Source organism: Canis lupus, chromosome 32 (assembly GCF_011100685.1).
Source record: "Canis lupus familiaris isolate Mischka breed German Shepherd chromosome 32, alternate assembly UU_Cfam_GSD_1.0, whole genome shotgun sequence".
Classification (NCBI taxonomy): Eukaryota; Metazoa; Chordata; class Mammalia; order Carnivora; family Canidae; genus Canis; species Canis lupus.
Genome location: NC_049253.1, coordinates 34,643,539 through 34,664,385, shown reverse-complemented (window position 1 = coordinate 34,664,385; position 20,847 = coordinate 34,643,539). Strand labels below are relative to the sequence as shown.

Genomic DNA, 20,847 nt, shown 5'->3' with positions numbered 1-20,847 from the left:
TTTCTTGAGGCAGGAAAGTAGACTTTAATGAAAAGCACATTTCTGGAAATGAGGGATATTTCACTTTGATATGATCAGGAAGATATAGGTATTCTAAATCCATGTGCAATTAACTAGATAGCATCAAATATAAAAACAAAATTAACAAAAATAAAAGAATAAACTAATCCACAATTATTTTGAGAGATTTTAACACATCCCTTTAAGTAACTCACAGAACAAGTGGACAAAAATTAGTCAGAACATAGCTCTAAACAATTGACTATCAAACTTAATTTCTTGACCTCATTGATAGTCTAAAAGATTACATTTGGGGCACCTGAGTAGCTCAGTCAATTAAGTGTCCAATTCCTGGTTTCAGCTCAGATCATGATCTTAGGATATGAGACTAAGCCCAGCAATGCGCTCCACACTGGGCATGGAGCCTGCTTTAGATTGTCTTTTTCCCTCTCCCTCTGTCCCTCCCTACCTCCCCCTCAAAAAGAAAAAGAAAAGATAAGATTGCATTCAACAAATTCAGAATACACATTCTTTTCATGTACACAAAAACCTTCATGAATATTGACCATATGGTGAGCCATAAAGCAAGTCTCAACAATACAAAGTATGTTATTTGAACAGTAGAATTAAGCTAGAAATCAATAATAAAAAATAATAATAAAATTCTCAAGTGTTTAAGAATTGAGTAACACAATTTTTGAGCAATACACTTACTTTTTTATTTTTTATTTTTATTTCTATGTTTTTTAGAAAGAGGAGAGAGTGAGCATGTGCATGAGCAGGGCAGTGGGAGGGATAAAGGCAGAGGGAGAAGGAGAGAGAGAATCTCAAGCAGGCTCCACACTCAGCGTGGAGCCCAATGCAGGGCTCAATCTCATGACCCTGAGATCATGACCCTCGTGAACCAAAAAGCAAGAGTCAGATGCTTAACCGACTGAGCTACCTAATGGTGCCTCAAGCAATATATTTCTAAATAGCCCACTGATCAATGATTAAATAATAAGGAAAATCAAATCATATTTTGAAATAAGTGATAAAAATGTAACATACTAAAACTTGTGAGGTGTACATAAATCATGCTATGAGAAAAACTTACAGTATTAAATAGATACACTGGAAAAGAGGAAAGGTAAAAGTGAATAACTCAACTGCTAGAAGAAGAAGAGCAGAGTGAGCTCAAAAAAGAAAGAAGGTAAACAATAAAATGGAAGCAGAAAAATAGTAAAACAGAAAAAAAAGTACAATGAAGAGAATCAACACAGCACAAAATAGTTTTTAGAAAGACATAAAACTGAGGAATTTATGGCAATACAAGGAGACAAAATAAAAAACAATATTAAAAATCAGAAGGGAGACATCTCTATAGATATTACAGATACAGAAAGAAATGAGTAGGCAGGGGCAGCCCAGGTGGCTCAGTGGTTTAGCACCACCTTCAGCTCAGGACGTGATCCTGGGGACCCGGAGTCGAGTCCCACGTCGGGCTCCCTGCCTGGAGCCTACTTCTCCCTCTGCCTGTGTCTCTGCCTCTCTCTCTCTGTCTCCCATGAATGAATGAATGAATGAATGAATGAATGAATAAATAAATAAATAAAATATTAAAAAAAAAAAAAGAAAGGAGTGGGCAGAATAACCAACTCCTAAAATTTAGATGAAATTAAAAACTTCCTGGAAAAATACAACAAACCACATCTGACAAAAGAATAAAAAAGTGATTAGCCATTAGGAAAATTAAACAAAAACTATTCCATGCTCATGGATTGGCAGAATTAATATTGTGAAAACGTCAATGTTACCCAGGGCAATATACACGTTTAATGCAATCCCTATCAAAACACCATGGGCTTTCTTCAGAGAGTTAGAACAAATTATTTTAAGATTTGTGTGGAATCAGAAAAGACCCCGAATAGCCAGGGGCATTTTAAAAAAGAAAACCATAGCTAGGGGCATCACAATGCCAGATTTCAGGTTGGACTACAAAGCTGTGGTCATCAAGACAGTGTGGGACTGGCACAAAAACAGACACATAGATCAATGGAACAGAATAGAGAACCCAGAAGTGGACCCTGAACTTTATGGTCAACTAATATTCGATAAAGGAGGAAAGACTATCCATTGGAAGAAAGACAGTCTCTTCAATAAATGGTGCTGGGAAAATTGGACATCCACATGCAGAAGAATGAAACTAGACAACTCTCTTTCACCAGACACAAAGATAAACTCAAAATGGATGAAAGATCTAAATGTGAGACAAGATTCCATCAAAATCCTAGAGGAGAACACAGGCAACACCCTTTTTGAACTCAGCCACAGTAACTTCTTGCAAGATACATCCATGAAGGCAAAAGAAACAAAAGCAAAAATGAACTATTGGGACTTCATCAAGATAAGAAGCTTTTGCACAGCAAAGGATACAGTCAACAAAACTCAAAGACAACCTACAGAATGGGAGAAGATATTGGCAAATGACGTATCAGATAAAGGGCTAGTTTCCAAGATCTATAAAGAACTTATTAAACTCAACACCAAAGAAACAAACCATCCAATCATGAAATGGGCAAAAGAAATGAAGAGAAATCTCACAGAGGAAGACATAGACATGGCCAACATGCACATGAGAAAATGCTCTGCATCCCTTGTCATCAGGGAAATACAAATCAAAACCACAATGAGATACCACCTCACACCAGTGAGAATGGGGAAAATTAACAAGGCAGGAAACCACAAATGTTGGAGAGGATGCAGAGAAAAGGGAACCCTCCTACACTGTTGGTGGGAATGTGAACTGGTGCAGCCACTCTGGGAAACTGTGGAGGTTCCTCAAAGAGTTAAAAATAGACCTGCCCTACGACCCAGCAATTGCACTGTTGGGGATTTACCCCAAAGATACAGATGCAATGAAACACCGGGACACCTGCACCCCGATGTTTCTAGCAGCAATGTCCACAATAGCCAAACTGTGGAAGGAGCCTCGGTGTTCATCGACAGATGAATGGATAAAGAAGATGTGGTTTATGTATACAATGGAATATTACTCAGCCATTAGAAACGACAAATACCCACCATTTGCTTCGACGTGAATGGAACTGGAGGGTATTATGCTGAGTGAAATAAGTCAGTTGGAGAAGGACAAACATTGTATGTTCTCATTCATTTGGGGAATATAAATAATAGTGAAAGGGAATAGAAGGGAAGGGAGAAGAAATGTGTGGGGAAATATCAGAAAGGGAGACAGAACATAAAGACTCCTAACTCTGGGAAATTAAATAGGGGTGGTGGAAGGGGAGGAGGGCGGGGGGTGGGGGTGACTGGGTGACAGGCACTGAGGGGGGCACTTAATGGGATGAGCACTGGGTGTTATTCTGTATGTTGGTAAATTGAACACCAATAAAAAATAAATTTATTATAAAAAAAAGAAAAATTAAACAAAAAATAAACTATCTCACAAAAGGAGTTCTAGACCCTACCATTAAGTTTTCCAGACACTTATGGAAAAAATAATATTAATCTTAATAATCTTTTCCAGAAAAAAAAAAGAATTTCTCCCAACTTACTTTAGAGTATGGCAATAGCCTGATAACAAAATCCACATCACAAGAAAGAAAAATTAATGTAATTAACCACATGAAAACAACAAAGGATAAAAAAAATAGCAAAATCTTATTGGATGCAGAAAAAGTATTTGATAAAATCAAACACCTATATGATTTCTAAATTTTAAAAAAGCTCTTAGCAAATTAGAAATAGACTGGAATGGAATCTCATTAATCTGATAAAAGGTTATGTATAGAATAAAACAAAAACAGAAATGGTAAAACACATGGTAAAATACTGAGAGCTTTCCTTGAGGTATCAGAAATTGGATGTTTCAATTTGATCCTGAACCAAAAGTCTGAGCAAATGTAATAAGGTGAGAAAAAAAGAAATAATATCAAAGATGTAACAAAGGAAAAGAAGAAATAAACCTGCCATCCTTCCTAAACCTATCCTAAAGATATGCTGTGTAAGTGGTAAACTATCAAAATTAACAACTGATTTCAACAACTGGATATAAGTCTCCAAACAAATTCAATTATATTCCTCTATCCCAGAATCAAAAAACTAAAAATGAAAATTTTTAATTTATGTCACTTTAAAAAGATAACAAAACATCAACCACACAGAATTTATCAAACAGAAATGTGTAAGACCCCTACAAAGAGAAGTACAAAATATTAAGAGAAATGAAAGAAAGAGATGGAGGCATATACCACAGTTATGGATGAGAAGACTAAAGTCTTTAATGATGTCAAATCTACTTAGACTAATTAGGTTCAATGAAACCCCAATCTACATTCTGAAAAAAAATTTTATAAAAATGAACAAGCTGATTCTAAAATTCTTAGTCACAAAGAGGCCCAAGAATAGCCATCACAACAGTGAACAACACAAAGTTGGAAGTCTTAATGTAATAGATATCAGGAATTACTATACATCAAAATAATTAGAAGAATATACTCATGCCACAAGAATGAACTAAAAGACCTGTAGAACAGAGTAGAAAGTCCAAAAATCCACTTACATATACATAAATACTTAATTTAGGACGACGGTTGTACTACAGAGCTATGGGGAAAAACAGACATCAATGGAAAATACATACTTCTAAAATGGTTCACCCTTGTGCATTACCAAGGAAAAGATAACCAAAACCAAAACCAGATAGCACAGCATACATAGCAGAATGGCTAAAATGAAAAAAATGGACAATGCCAAATGCTGCTGAGCATGTAGAGTAACTTAAAACTCATGAAGTTACTAGTGGGAGTATACATTTGTTCAACTACTTTGGAAAATTACACAGCAATCTAAATTAAATGTAAACTTAGATAAAATGTACTACCCAGCAATTCCATTCCTAGGTAGATAACCACCATAAATTATATATATATAATTTATATATAATATATTATATACATAACATACTGTGTATGTGTAGATAGATATAGATACAGATAAATATCTACAAAGAGAGAGAGACATACATGACAAATTGTTCATGGCAGCCTTACTCAAAATTGCTAAATACCAGGACACCTGGGTTCAGTTAAGTGTTTGTCTTTGGCTCAGATCATGATCTTAGGGTCCTGGGATCAAGCCCCACACTGGCCTTCCTGCTCAACTGAATGAATAATCTTTTAAAAAGTTGCTAAATTAAAAAAATAAAAATAAAAATAAATAAAAAGTTGCTAAATACCAAAATTAACCAAATGCCCAACAACAGTAGAATTGATAAACTGTGGTATAACCACCCAGTAACTACTACACAGCAATATTAATTAATAAATTAGTAATTATTAACAATAAATAATAAATTACTGCCACATACAATAACATAAGTGAATCTCGCTATATAAACCAAGCAAGCTAGGAACGCCTGGTAGCTCTGTGGTTAAGCGTCTGCCTTCAGCCTAGGCCGTGATCTTGGAGACCCAGGATCGAGTCCCACATCGAGCTCCCTGCATGGAGCCTGCTTCTCCCTCTGCCTGTGTCTCTGCCTCTCTCTCTGTGTCTCTCATGAATAAATAAATAAAATATTAAAATAAATAAATAAACCAAGCAAGCTAGACTCTATAGAGTACATACCCTATAAATCATTAAAATAAAATTCAAAAAATTGGGGTGCCTGGGTGGCTCAGTCAATTAAGCATCTGCCTTTGACTCAGGTCATGATCTTGGGGTTCTGGGATTGAGCCACTTGACCAGCTCCCTGCTCAGTGGGGAGCCTGCTTCTCCCTCTCCCTCTGTGCCTCCTCCCCACTCATGCATGCTGTCTCTCAAATAAATAAATAAAATCTTTTTAAAAATTCAAAAATAGGCAAAAAGTAATCTGTGATAATACTAGCACAGACACTGGCTACCTTTGAGGTAGATAATGGGTAGAGATTAGAAGGGAAAAAGAGAGACTGAGGTGCTGGGAATGATTGATTACCTAATCTGTTTGGTGGTTACATGGGCTTGTTCACTTTATGATTTACATACTTCAATGAAAAGTTAATTTAAAAAAATGTGTATATAGCTTTGGAGTCCGAAAATCCTAGGTTCAAATCTCAGCTTGGCCACATCCTTGCTGTACAACCCTGGCCAAGTCACTGAACCTTTCCGAATCTCAAACTTCTCCCCTGTGACTTGACTAGAGCATGGTAATCATATCTACTTCACTGGAATATTATGCACATTAACTAAGGCGCCAATAAATACTTTAAAAATGGCAGTATTAGTAATTAGCGATGGTGGTTGTCATAGCATGTTTTGGGGGGTGAGTAGGAAGTTAGAGTGGAATGGGAAAAGTTCTAGAAACCAGGGAGAAACAAAGAGGCACTGCCAAGACACTCAGCCTCAGTTCCTCCAGCAGGGCTTGAACTCAAATCCCTGTCTATGGGCGGCAGCATCAGTGATCCTCCGGTAATCCTTTTACATCCTCCACTTATTTAATCAACATTCTTGGAAGCAGTAAATTTCTGCCCTCTAAATTGCTTCAGGAAATTTAATTTGTCAAAGTCCACCAACAGTTCCTGTTATATAGGGTCCTCCATCTTCTTTCTCTGGTCCCGAAGATTAGAAGCCTGTGTTCTCACTATTTGCTTTTGTTGGGCAACAGCACGTATCCTGCAAACCTTCTTTGCACAAGGCTCAGTGCAAAGCAGGGGCCAGTGGCCTCTGCCTTCTTTCTTGTCCTCTCAAGAATTTCTTGTGAGCATAGAAGTTGAGGCCATGCAACTTGTGTGGCATTTCATAGCTTAATTATATATACGAAAAGAAAGCCTACTGTAAAGCCTATTTGTCAAGGGCACAAGATCTGGAGCCAAGATGCCAGGGTTTGATTCCCAATTCTGCCGCTTATGAACTGGGGAACCCTGGGCAAGTCACTTAATCTCGAGTTTTCTCAGCTGTAAAATTACAATGAACACAGTCCAGGGGTTATGGGATTTCTATGACAATTTAATGAGTTCACAGTATAAACCTCTAAGAACAGCGCCCCGCATGTAAAACATATTACCTAAGGGATAGCTATTACTCATAAGTCAGCAAGTTCCCAGCAATTTAAAAACCTGTAAGTCAAAACAGCCCTAAAACCTATACTTAAGTCCTGTCTTGGTTTTATTGTGAGAGACCCCTTCACAATGGTGGTAAAACTCCTGACAATCCAGCCTCCCTGACTGGCCTCCAGGTGCTCAGAGAACCTGTGGCCCACTGACTTACCTGCAGGTCCACAAATGTGCCAGGCCACCCTGTCTCCTCGCCAGCCATTCCTCCTTCAAAACCCAGCTCGAGATCATCTTTCATGGAGCTTTTCCTGATCCCACCAAGCAAAGTATGCTCCCTCCTTCCTCTGTAGACCTACCTCTTTGAATATGAATCACACAAGACTGCCATACATGTTAGTTTCCCCAAAGAGACTGTGATCTCCAATGGGGTGACTATGTTTTCTTCATCTTCTTATGACCTAAACTCTACAAGTGCACCTGGCACACAGGAGGAACTGGACAAGATCAAGAATGCTAATGGACATGCAAATTCTTTCTCCTAGTTTAAAAATTACGGGTTCAGAGACAAGAGTGGAGAGAAGGAATGTCAGTTACTTGGTAAATAAGCCACAGATAATAAGTAAAATAAGCATCTCTTGATTTCCTTTTCCCCCCAAATTTTTGAGCAATAAACCAACAAGAAAAAAAAGCCTAATAAATGCACATTTATTTGAGAAACTAGATTGAGAAAGATGAGATCATTCCATGATAATCAGAAAATGAGCATGACTTTCTCCCACCAGCTCTCTCACCCTATTGCCCACGTAATTAAATACGGTTGTAATTTAATCATGTTTACTGTTACTTCACGCTCACGACAAAGACTTCTCACTCCCTTTCTTAAATGTGTGCAGATGATCCTATTCCCATGAGCATCCAAGAACAGAGTTTAATAATGAAATGTTGAAAACAACCAACGTTTACAAGGAAGTTAATCTGACACACTCAATGATATGCATAATCGTCATTGTGCTGCATGGTAATTAGGTAGAAATGGTAAATAGTTCCCTTAAAAATCTGTAATGAGTATTTCTCTTAAATTGGCACATTGAACATTTCTGGAGTCAGCTGCAGGGAAGCCTTTTCCTATAATAAAATACTGGTTCCCAATAGTCATTGCACATTATGATCCTCTGGGGAGATTTTATAAATCCTGACGCCCAGGGTGCTCACCTCAAACCAATTTAATAAGACTCCCTGGCGGATGAACCTCAAGCATCGGTATTTTTAAATACTCCCCAGGTGATTACAATGTGCACTCAAGGTGAAGAATTACAGCTGTAAACAAGAAAATGCAAGGGAGCTTGAAGTGCTCCTTTTCCTCTACTAAAGGCTCATGGAGCAATCAATGAATTACTATCAAGTAATTAATGATGATTGATTAATTAATAATAATTTAATTTTGTCACAGGACTTTTCCATGTCTCATTCTCCTCTGCAATATTACAAATAAACACAGAAATGGGAAAATCATTATTCTTCTCTCTCTCCTTCCAGGAAACTACATAGAACCTGAAATGTGTCCTAGCACATTGGGGCAATGCTGTCAAGTCAGCCCCAGGACTCTGGACTTTAAAAAAAAAATTGTGGTAAATTTACATTATACAAACTATACCATTTTAAGGGTATAGTGCAGTGGCATTAAGTATATTCTCTCTGTTTTGCAACTATCATCATCATTCGTCTACGGAGCTTTTTTCATCTTCCCAAACTAAAACTCTGTACCCATTAAACAATAGCTCCCATTCTCTGCTCTTGCCAGCCCCTGGCAACCTCTAATTCTGCTATATGTCTCTACAAAGTTGAAGACTCTAGGTTTGCCATATAAGTGGATTACTACAGTATTTGTCCCTTTATGTCCAACTTATTCACTTGGCATAATGTCCTCAAGGTTTGTTCATGTTGCAGCATGAACAAGGAAGGAATTTCCTTCCTTTTTTGAGGCTGAATAATATCCCATTGTATGTATATACTGTATTTTGTTTACCCATTCATCCATCAGTAGACATTGGGTTGATTACACATTTTGGCCCCTATAAATAGCTCACAACATGCTGCTATGGATACACATATACGTGCCTCTGGACTTTTTATGTATTGCTTTACATATCCAGTATGGCTAACATTCTTAGCCAGGGAATCTCACAACAAGAAAACGAAAGGGCCTGGCATAGTGTGTGGATTTCTAAGATGGTCCCGTGATCTCTACCCCCTGGTATTAAGCTCTTATATAATCCCAACCCTCAAGTGAGATGGAATCTGTGATTTGCTCCTTGCCAACAGAATATGGCAACAGTGATGGGAGGGTCACTCCATGTGTGTAATATACAATTTCATCTTAGTCAACTATAAAGAGATTCTCCAAATGGCCTTGAAGAAGTGAGCTGCCCTGTTGTGAAAGGATCTGGGAGCAAAAATATGGTTAGGAACTCTGGGCAGCCACTAGAAGCTGAAAGCAGCCACTGAAGACAGCCAGCAAGAAAGTGAGGATCTCAGTCTTACAACCACAAGGAACTTAGTTCTGCCAACAATCACATGAGCTTGGAGAAGGCCTTCTTCCACTAGAAAGCTCTAGGAAGGGACACAGCCAGCTGACTCCGACTACTATCTTCTGAAGCCCTGAGCAGATGACCTAATCATTGTGCCTAAACTCCCAACCCACAGAAATTCTGAGAGAACAAGTATGTGTTATTCTAAGCCACTAGGTTTGTAGTGGCTTATCACACAGCAACAGAAACGAATACACCTGGGTGTCCTTGAATTTCTAAGTCCAAGAAATTTCAGGTAAAGTCTTATTCACTTTTTACCTACCTTTTCCTCATCTGATCTGGAAAGAAGGGACTGGAAGCTACAGATCTTTCTTTCCTCCATATTTCCCAGAGCTTGGTCTATAAACTCCAAAAAGTTGATCAAAACTACTGCTTGAAATTTACCAATTAAAGTTAATCAGACATGACAAACATATGGACATGACAAACATATACTTCTGGAAGGATTAAATGGACATTAAGAGTTTCTGATTGGGATCCCTGGGTGGCACAGCGGTTTGGCGCCTGCCTTTGGCCCAGGGAGCGATCCTGGAGATCTGGGATCGAATCCCACGTCAGGCTCCCGGTGCATGGAGCCTGCTTCTCCCTCTGCCTGTGTCTCTACCTCTCTCTCTCTCACTGTGTGCCTATCATGAATAAATAAAAATTAAAAAAATAATAATAATAAAGCTTCTGTCTTTTAAAAAAAAAAAGAGTTTCTGATTGTTCACCTCTTAGTCTGAATGATATACAAGATATCCTCTGGCCATTCTAAGCTATATATATATATATATCTCAAAAAACAACAACAACAACACCCACACAAAAATCTGTCAAAGAAGACTGCACTGAAATATCTATGACTAGCAAATAATTTGAAGGAGAGTCAACATGGAGAGGAGGAGACAAATTATTTTAAAATGAGACTTTAAGAAAAGGAAACAGTTTAATCAAAGGATAAATAAAATATATCTTTCACAGAGAAGGTACTTCCAAAAGGAGTCTAAAAACTGAAAAGCTTTATCCTTGGCTTCAGATATTTTCCCTTTCTTGAGAACCCTAGAAAAAGTCAAGTAGGGGCAGCCCCGGTGGTGCAGCGGTTTAGTGCCGCCTGCAGCCCGGGGTGTGATCCTGGAGACGGGGTATCAAGTCCCATGTCAGGCTTCCTGCATGGAGCCTGCTTCTCCCTCTGCCTGTGTCTCTGCCCGCGCCCCCCTCTGAATAAATAAATAAATAAATAAATCTTTGAAAAAAAGAAAAAGAAAAAGTCAAGTGACAGGAGCAAGGCTGCTCAGGCTTCCAGAAAGAAAAGGGAGGCTCTTCTGGAAGTGGACTGCATTGCTTATTAGAAGGCAAAGGTCAGTGGTGATGTTTCCGTCTGATGCAATAAGCACAGAGAGAAAGGTCACTGTTTTCTTGACTATACTGTTTCTACTCTATTCTTTCCTGTGAATCTAGCAAGGAAATGGGCAGTGTCCAGAAAGGCATGCAATGTCTGTAAGAAAAAACTGGGTCAGAAGAGAGTAGCCCATTTCAGAAGACACTTAGAAGATGTGAGGGGAGCTAGAGGCTCCTGCCCAGGCCTCCGGGACAATGGTTCAAAGCTAGACCTGCTAAATTCATCTGGAAGAACTTACTTGCAATCAAGCAGACCCACAAACTGTTACAAATATCATATAAATTAGTATTATAGCAAATAAAATAAGTACAGGTTTTAGAGTAGCTCTGATTAAGTGGCAGCTGTCTTGACACCCAGGTGAACTCACACAGCTTAAGGCACTGTGAATGATGACCATGGACTAGCTACTTCTGCCTGCTAAGTAAGCCTCAGACAATAATACTTAGCTGGCAGGTAGACTCTGAAAATGAATAAGATAACTCTAATCTGGGTCATACTGCAGTGTGCCTGGCCTGTAGTAGGTACTTGAAATTGGTACTGGTGGCCTCCACCTAGTCAGACGGTGAAAACAGAGGAAAATGAGGAGGGAACAAAATAAAAGTATATGTGAAAGAAATGGGAGAGAGGAGACAGAAAGACATACAGAAAGGGGAAACAAATGAGGAAGAAAACAAAACTAAAGAATGAGCTTCACTGATTAAGAAATTCAATATTCAATAAATAGCTGCCGAACTGAAGGTGTTGACCTGAAGGAGTGAAGGCAATCTTGGACACTACATAGCTGCTAGCCAAGGCTGTTGGTCCTCGTGGAGTCTCAGAACAGCATAGTACATGCTAACACTCTCAGGCACAGAGACCACCAGGTGGGGCGTGCCTTCCCCCAGCACTTGGACTCTGGACTATTCACAGCAGGGTGTCTGTCCTTGGGAGCCAAGTATTCATGAAACATTTTCCCTAACACCTGGCAACTGGCAGACTGGAAGATGTGAAGATAAGGTGAGAAGGAGCAAAAGGCGCCTATAAACCAAGCAGAAGACCACGTGAGAAGCTGAGAGAGGACCTGGGTGTGCGTGCACGGTGAGGGGGAGCCCAGGGCCTTTGCCTCCAAAGAGAAAGACGACAAGTAACAGGCAGGAAGTGAGAGAGTGGGACCAGGAATCAGAGAGTCTGCCTAAACCTCTTTAACTTCACCAAGATGTCCAGGTGGCCATAACCTAATTCTAGGCAGGTTCCTCAACTTGGCTATGCTCCTTACCTCTGCCAACCACCTTTTTTTAAAAAACAGCACCACCATCCCCACTCTTTCCCTCCATGGACACATCAAGGGGTAGCCATCTACACTGCAGGCTGCACCATCTATAAGAGGTGTCCACATACCCATGGTAGAGAACGTGCACTTGGCATCAGGCAGACATGAATTTTAACCCTGGTTCAGGGAACTACCAACACCATGAGCCTGAGCAAAATGCTGAAAATGACTCTGAGCTTTCATTTTGCCTTCTCTGGTGCCATGGAAAAGCAACTTCCACCTCATCCAGCAACGCTCCTGCCTCCATGAGATAATGTTCAGAAAACAACACCTACCCAGCTGTTATGAGTAATGGTTTTCCCCAAGCTTTCCTGCATAGCTAGGTCTGATTGGGGTGTCTCAATGCACACCATTGCTGTAAAACATACCCTCTGTAAAACAAAACATATCACCCAGCTGCCTTCACCCATAGCGTCTGGCCATCAGAGCACCATACAATTGGACTTTTCCTTTTTTCTTTCCCTACACAGGGAGTTTCATTTTCTGCTTTTCAGAAGAGTCAAGTGAAGGCAATAGTATTTATAAGAATATATTTTTTAAAGATTTTATTTACTTATTCATGAGAGAGACACACAGAGAGAGAAACAGAGACACAGGCAGAGGGAGAAGCAGGCTCCATGCAGGGAGCCTGACGTGGGACTCGATCCTGGGTCTCCCACCCTGGGCTGAAGGTGGCACTAAACCGCTGAGCCACCCGGGCTGCCCTATAAGCATAATACTATTATGCTATAAATAGTATTATAAACATTCTTATAAATACTATAACACAAAATTTTCAACTATCCAGCTGATTATTAAAAGCCTGTACATAGGCTCTTTCAAATCTTTAATAACCTATTGACATGAAATCTAGATACAGAACCTCTCAGACACCAACATGATTTCATGGAAGTAAAAAAAAAAAGTTTATTTCCCTCCCATCCCCAGCAAAATGTGCCACTACTGCAAACTGATAATAGGGCAGTATTATCTGGAAGTGTAATTTTCAGGGAGAAATAACAATAGCCAGGAGCTGTTTGTAATCATACAAAACAACAGCATTAGAAAAAGCACCCTTTTCTAATTATATATTTAATTTTTTACAAGGCTTCCCAACTAAAATTTAATTTTCATTTTTGAAAAGTAGTACATCGGAGTTGTTAGAACAGACTTGAAACAGCAGAGTTCCTGGTTGAATTCTGGTTCTGATATTAAAAGCTGTGTGATCTTGGGTAAGTTATTTAATTTTGCATGTTATTTAATTTTTCTCAGTTTCCTCATCTATAGAATGGGGGGGTAAAAATAATAATCTCTATCATACAGGTTTGTTGTGAGAATTAAATAATTCAGTATTTATGAAGCATTCAGAATGGTGCCCGACACATAATTAGTGATATATAAATGCTATTACTTCTACTATTCCTGGTTATTCCATACAAACACCTCGGCCCAATAAAGGAGCTACATTTCTGTAATGCATATTCAAATGCTCAGCCCTGTTTTAGAAAGGAAACACAAATGATAACAACCATACTCTTTCTCCCTCCCTTGATGTAGATCTTATTTACATGGATGACTCACTAGCATTTTCCACTTTTACCTATTCTGCTCCTGGGGTGGGAGTGACAAATGAAACTAATTGTCCTTCCTAAAACTAGAGTCAACATCTGAAGTTAGATGGAAAGTCTTTGTTTTATCCTTCCTTTTCAGGGAAGAACAATAGTTTCAAATGATAGTTTCACTTTCTTAGCGAAAGGCAGTCATACTAGCAACTTGCCAGATGTCTCTGATTAATTTGCCTGTGTTCCACCAGACATTCAGCATGAGCTTGTAATTTTGCTCTGCCAATGCTGAAGTTTGCTAAACAATGTCTACATAAACAGAAAATTTAATTTCAGTGAAAGGTCTGACCTCTGAACACATGGTTGTCTTGGTGCTCAAGGCAGGTCAGACATGGACAGAAATGCTATCTGAACTCTTTCTCGCCCTCCTTTGTCACTGATTCAGTTCTCAATCTTGAGAAGCACTGTACTCATATGGGGACCCATTCTTGTCCCTCCATAGATATCACAGTCTGTGCTATCAGATGGATCAAACCCATTCCCCCTATCCTTGTCACACAGGCCTGAGCTCTGAGGATCCAGCACTTGGTGAACATCGATGTAGTGATTAAGCGCTACTCAACTCTGCTTGGCAGAAGCCAGGAAGCACCACTGTTCCTCCTACCAATCAGTAAGGCATGTCAAAATAAAGCAGACTGGTGCCCAAACTTGACTTGAGGCCTTTGATTTTTGTGGGAAATTCTAAGAACACTAGGAAAAGTACTGGTCTCAAGGTCAAGAATCTTGGATTCTAATCTTAGCTCTGCCACTTACATTGGCATATTCTACAACTCCCCTGCCTCTGTCTCCTCCCCTTCTCCAGTAAAGGGGGTAGCATGAAATAATCTATCAGGTTCTTCGATCTCTAAATCTTCCACTGTTCACCATAATAAATTTAAATCAGAAATCAAAGCACTTGATATACTGTAGTGCTCTGACTCATCATGATTTATGATGCTTCAGTAAGGCTGAGTATCTGTAATAGAAACAGGCTATATGCCCACATAGTTGTATGCCTCTGAAGATCAAAAATGGTCAGTGGATACAAAGCCAAGTCACAAAAGGCTATGATATACTGCAGGCTCAGTGCAGTTTAAGAGTGATCCCACATTGTGCCTGCTTCAATCTGACAGGCACATTCTCTTTTTCTGTGGCTTTGTCCTAAAACCAAACACAGGTCCTATGTTGTCTATATAGATTTCCCAACCTTCTCTGGGTCATAATTCCCATCTCAGGAAATAGCAGTTCCAGTCAAAAACATGCAGTCTATTTCCAAAGAAGATATACAAATGGCCAACACACAAGATGTCCAAAATCACTAATCATCAGAGAAATGCAAATCAAAGCCACAATAAGATATCACCTTTCACCTGTCAGAATGGCCAGTATCAAAGAGACAAGAAATAACAATAATTGGTGAGGATGCGGAGAAAAGGGAACCTTCGTGCACTGTTGGTAAGAATGTAAGTTGGTGCAACCACTATGGAAAACAGTATGGAGATTCCTCAAATAATTAAAATAAAAATACCATATAATCCAGTGATTGCACCATTGGGATTATACCCAAAGAAAATGAAAACACTAATTCGAAAAGATATGTACACCTCTTTGTTTATTGCACCATTTTCTACAATAGCCAAGATATGGAAGTATCTAACCTAAGTATCCATCAATAGATGAATGGGTAAAGAAATGTGATACACACACACACACACACACACACACACACACACACGCAGTGGAATACTACTCAACCATAAAAAAGAATGTGATTTTGTCATTTATGGATAGAACTAGAGGGTATCATGCTAAGTGAAATAAGGCAACAGAGAAAGGCAAATACTATATAGTTTTACTTACATGTAGAATCTAAAAAACAAAGCAGAACAAACAAACAGATACAAACCCAGAAGTACAAAGAACAAATCGGTAATTGCAAAAAAGAGAAGGGTGGGGAATGGATGAAGGGAAGTGGGAAGTACAGCCTTCCCATTCTGCAAAGAATAAGTCACAGGGATGAAAGGTATAGCATAGGGAAGGTAGTGAATGGTATTGTAATAGCCCTGTATAGGCAACAGATGGAAGCTACACTTCTGGTGAGCATGGCATACTTACAGAGTTGTCAAATCATTATGTTGTATACCTAAAACTAATATAACATTTTGTGTCAACTCTACTTCAATTAAAACACAATACATAACCTAAAACTGCAATATCCAATACAGTAGTCACTAGACACATGTGGCTATTTAATTTTAAAGTTAATTAAAATAAAAATTCCATTCCTCAGTGTCACTAGCCATATTTTCAGTGCTCACAGCCACATTTTGCTATTGGCTAACCGCACTGAACAAAACAGATTATAGAACATGTCCATCGTTGTAGAAAGTGCTACTGAACAGCACAGAATGATGAGTTTCCCAATGTTATTAGAGCATGTACGTTCTTCCATATAAACCAAGGAGGTACATCTATACAGTTTAAGCTATCCCTTCAGACCCTACAGGAACACTTGATGGGTTCAGGACAACAAAGCTGGCATGAGTGAGCTGCCTAGCAGTTGATGAAGTTCACTTGCCATTTACAATATATTTGAGCATGGGGCCCCAGCAAGCTCACAGACTGCTGTGGCATGGGTTTTACAGTTTCTCACGAATTACTGAATTTGAATTCTTCAAATTTCAAATCTATCATTCCCCCCACGTTATTTTATGGTTTCCATCAGTATTCATATCTCCCTCATGTTGTTGATTGCAAAAGGGCTGGGAATCTTCCCTCGCTTTCTTGCTCACTATTAAGTCCTGTTAATTAAAAAGACATCCTTTTTGACAAAAAGACTGAAAAGCCATTCAATGGTTTTCTGACTCAGCACAGAGGGAAGGATTCCAAAATGTTGTTGACACATATTCATGGGAACGAATTTAGCATAAATTCAGCCAGGAAATTTTATAAATAAAGTGCAACATGTAAGTCACGAGAATTTAAAAATAAATGAAGGAAACATTTTGACTGATACTTTAAACCCTCTAATATCTGTTTGGAAAAGTAGCCAAACCAATGAGTGCTATATGCCATCCTTTTATCAGTTAATGATGTTACCATCTTTTCTAAGGCTCAGATTTCTAGAAAATTGTTTCTTCCAAAATTTCTGATAGACTGTGTAAAAGATACATAAAAACATCCAAAGTTTACTTGGGGCTTTTCTCTAAAAGTAGAATATTTGAAACTGGAAAATGAATTGTAATATTAAGTACTTTAAAAAAAACTGGAAAATTTAAAATCTCTGACTTGATGTTAGTTCTCTATACTTAGCCAGTTATTCCAAACATAAGAAGAAAGACATCGGCAAGAGAAATTGTAAGAAAAAATTGAGGCAAAACCTTCTGCAAGGGAACCTGAAGCACAAACCAATCAATAAAAAAAACAGTGGTCCCTAAATTCTCTTTTTTTTTTTTTTTTTTTCAATTTAAAACCACAAGGCTTTATCAAAGTATATGGGGACTCTTAAGTCAGGGATGATCTAGTCTGGTCTCTTCAGGACTTATCCATTTAAAAAACCCATTAGCAGGGTATCTGGGTGGCTCAGTTGGTTAAGCATCTGCCTTCAGCTCAGGTCTTGATCCCAAGGTCCTGGGATGGAGTTTTACATGGGGCTTCCTGCTTCTGCCTCTCCCCTGCTTGTGCTCCCTCTCTCTATCTCTCAATGAATGAGAAGATATGAATGAATGAATGAATGAATGAATAACTAAATAATGAATGAATGAATGAATGAATAAATAAATAAATACAACCTATTGGCCTATTTCTTCATCATGATCTCAACGTAGACTTGTACCCATCTGGCTTGCCTTCATGATAAGGGCAATCATTGTTAATCCTATTCAAGAGATCTAATGTCTTCTCTCCAATGTCCCACTCATTATAGATAGGTGGTCTGGTCCAGAAATTGACTGTACCTAACTCCTGATTTTCTTTTCCTGATTATAATAGAGCTAATAAAGCAATACAAAGAAAAAATTTTATACAAAGGAATGTGTGTATCTTGGATTGTTCAGTTACCTAAAGCCAGGAGAAGGGTTTTCTGCCTCAAGATGGCCAAGTCTTTGGAACAAAAGAATTAAACATAATATTTGCTAAAGAGAAATGTGGTAGAATATGTAGGAAGATGGTGAATGAAGATGAACTGCTATTAAATTCTCTCATGCTTCTCTCAGATATACAAGAACATTCCTATTTGAAAGATTTTTTGTGGGTAAATAATACACTGTGCTTACATAAATATAGCAATATACTACATAACATGGAGTATTAACTCTATATGCATATATCTCTATTATATCAAAAGAGCACTAGATGATATCTAATTTTTATAAAACAAGCACAAATCCACACCATTAAAAATAAACACTAGTTTTGCAAAGGGGATATATAAGACCTTTCTAAACCAACTAATAATAAAACCCTCAGCTTATAGCAAACCCTTCTCTTTTTTTACCACAAATTCTTCTGAACTCTAATATTAATCAGATTTCTTTCAGCCTCAGGGTATTATGATTAATAACCCAGCATGACTTGTTTCCTTAGCAAATATTTATTGATCCCTCACTATGTGACTGTCAACAAACTGATGAATTAAACCTCCCTTCATAATCCCGTTGTCAAAATTCATCATTTATTTGTTTAAGTCAGAAGTTTTATGTTGATTTATATGACTCATGTTTATGAATAAGTTAAAATTTGTTTTAAATTCACAACTCTTCCATTTTGCCAAGAGAGATCCAGGCTCAGCCAAGATATTATCAAGGCAAAAGATCTAATTTTAACTAATAAGTATTCATTCATTTTAAAATAATGCAGAAAAGAGACCCCAACTTGGGATGACTCTAGTTAATCTTTTCTGGTTAGGAAATTCAATCTTCAGTTAGAAAAAAATGTACAAACACGTGCCATGCCCAGACATGCACACATACGCGCACATACAAGAATGCTGTCATACAAAACATGAGAGACACCTAACTCTGGGAAACGAACAAGGGGTAGTGGAAAGGGAGGTGGGTGGGGTGACTGGGTGATGGGCACTGAGGGGGGCACTTGGTGGGATGAGCACTGGGTGTTATGCTAAATGTTGGCAAATTGAACTCCAATAAAAAATTTTTAAAAAAAGAATGCTGTCATAAACATTTATAATTTCTTATAAAAATCCTTATTTTGAAAATTAATCTTTTCATTGTTCCTCTGCCTGCAAGGCCCTTTCCACCTAATCTATGCTTCTTTCCCTCCTTTCAGTCTCAGGTAAAGGTCACCTCCTTGGCCAGGCCTCCAGGACAATCCAAATTCTGTTGCGTCCTGCCTTTCTCTCCCCCTAATCACAGACACCACTACTATACTGTTGGTTTCCATCATATCATTTGTCCCAAATAATGATTACACAATGTCTACTTGTTTTTGTGTAGACCTTCTCCCCATGAGAAATGCTCTGTGCCTGTCTGCTCACTAACATGCGTTAAGCATCTAACACAGTGCCTTAAACTGTGGGATGGGTGAATGAACTCATCCCCCTCTTAGGATCCAACTTATTCCTTTTTCATGATGCCTGCAGACTAAGTGCCAGCACATGGTTTTTGCTACACACACTCATAATTCACTGTGATCTGTGCACACTTTTAAGTCCACTCCTCTGGACAGAGAGAGAAGGACAGACTTCTAGGACTCTCTGTGGACTCCCCTAGGGTTTTCCAGAGAATGGACATGCCTTCCATAAACTCAGCTCCTCAGTTATACATATCACAAACCAATGTCCGGGTAAAGCACCATTCCTGATTTACAAGAAAGTTCTGCCTAAGGGAGAGCCTTTTCCACAGCAGACTCATTTTAGCCAAGCCTCGGTCTCCAAGTCTGCAAGGGTTATTATCTCTTGGCCACTGAGGCAGCCTAAAAACTCTCACCCTCGTCTTAGATGTGACATCAAAGCTCTTGGAGTCAAAGAGTGGGGTTAACTTCTTACCTGGAGTCCTTTCTGACTCTGGCTTTCTCAAAAGAAAATTCGGGGGGTTTATTGAGGTCATAGGTTCGGCTTGTTGGCTCAGCAGACACTCCAGCTTTTGCCCCCCTCCTGCTATGAAGGGACACCAATCCTGAGGCCTTGCGGTGCACCTCAAGAGGCACTTTATCTGGAGAGGCCTGCGGCAGGCTTCCTCCCTGCAGGTGCACCACATCCTGAAGCTTGTTCAGCTGGATGCACTTGTTCTGGAGCTCCTCCGTGAGCTCGGCGACGGCCGCTGTCTGCCTCGACAGCTGTTCCCGAAGCTCCTTCAAGTGGTATTCCCGCTCCTGGATCTCAGCCTCCTTCCTCCTCAGCTCTCTCTCCAGCTCTACCACCTTGCTCCGCAGCGCGTGGGTACTGAGGTTCCCCGGGTGGCCATCGGGATGCTTAGGATGTTTGGGTTTCACTGAACCATTTCCCATTTTGCTCAAGGACCTGAGAGAGGGCAGAGAGAGTGGGGAATTACCTGGTGGAGTGTCACCACCCCCCAGCCGCCCCCCAACCCCCGCTTCATTCTGATCGGTTTCATGAATAGAAACACAGCCACTATTGTTTGATAAGCAATAAATTCCCCTTCTTCCAGAAGGAAAGCTATCGACTGATTTCCTTTATGTCTGTATGAGCTGGCACTTGGTTTCATTCTTCCCTGTCCCTTTGATGGCACAGGCGTCACACCTAAGCATTTTGCACAAGTGGCCTGAGTTACCTGCTCTTCTCTCTGGCCGTTGTCCCTGGACAGCTGTCAAATGCATCAAAACCAAAATGCAATCTGGATGTCGGCATGGCAAAGATGCAGCACAAATGAGCAGCTACAGAAGCAGAGGCTTGGACATGTCACCACTCTCCCTGCTCCCCGTGTAGCTACAGCAAGAAACTATTCCCTGATTTATAAAATAGCGCATCTGCATTCTTCCTCTGGAT

At 39.3% G+C, this 20,847-nt stretch overlaps 1 protein-coding gene across 1 annotated transcript in view; it reads right to left on the bottom strand.

Annotated features, from left to right (window-relative positions):
* Positions 1-20,847, bottom strand: part of PRKG2 (protein kinase cGMP-dependent 2) — a 100,581-nt gene that overhangs the window by 71,308 nt on the left and 8,426 nt on the right. Inside the window, exon 2 of the mRNA XM_038582312.1 lies at positions 19,888-20,361. Coding sequence (XP_038438240.1) covers positions 19,888-20,348 — 461 coding nt within the window. The 5' untranslated portion in view covers positions 20,349-20,361. The remainder of the gene's footprint in view (positions 1-19,887; positions 20,362-20,847) is intronic.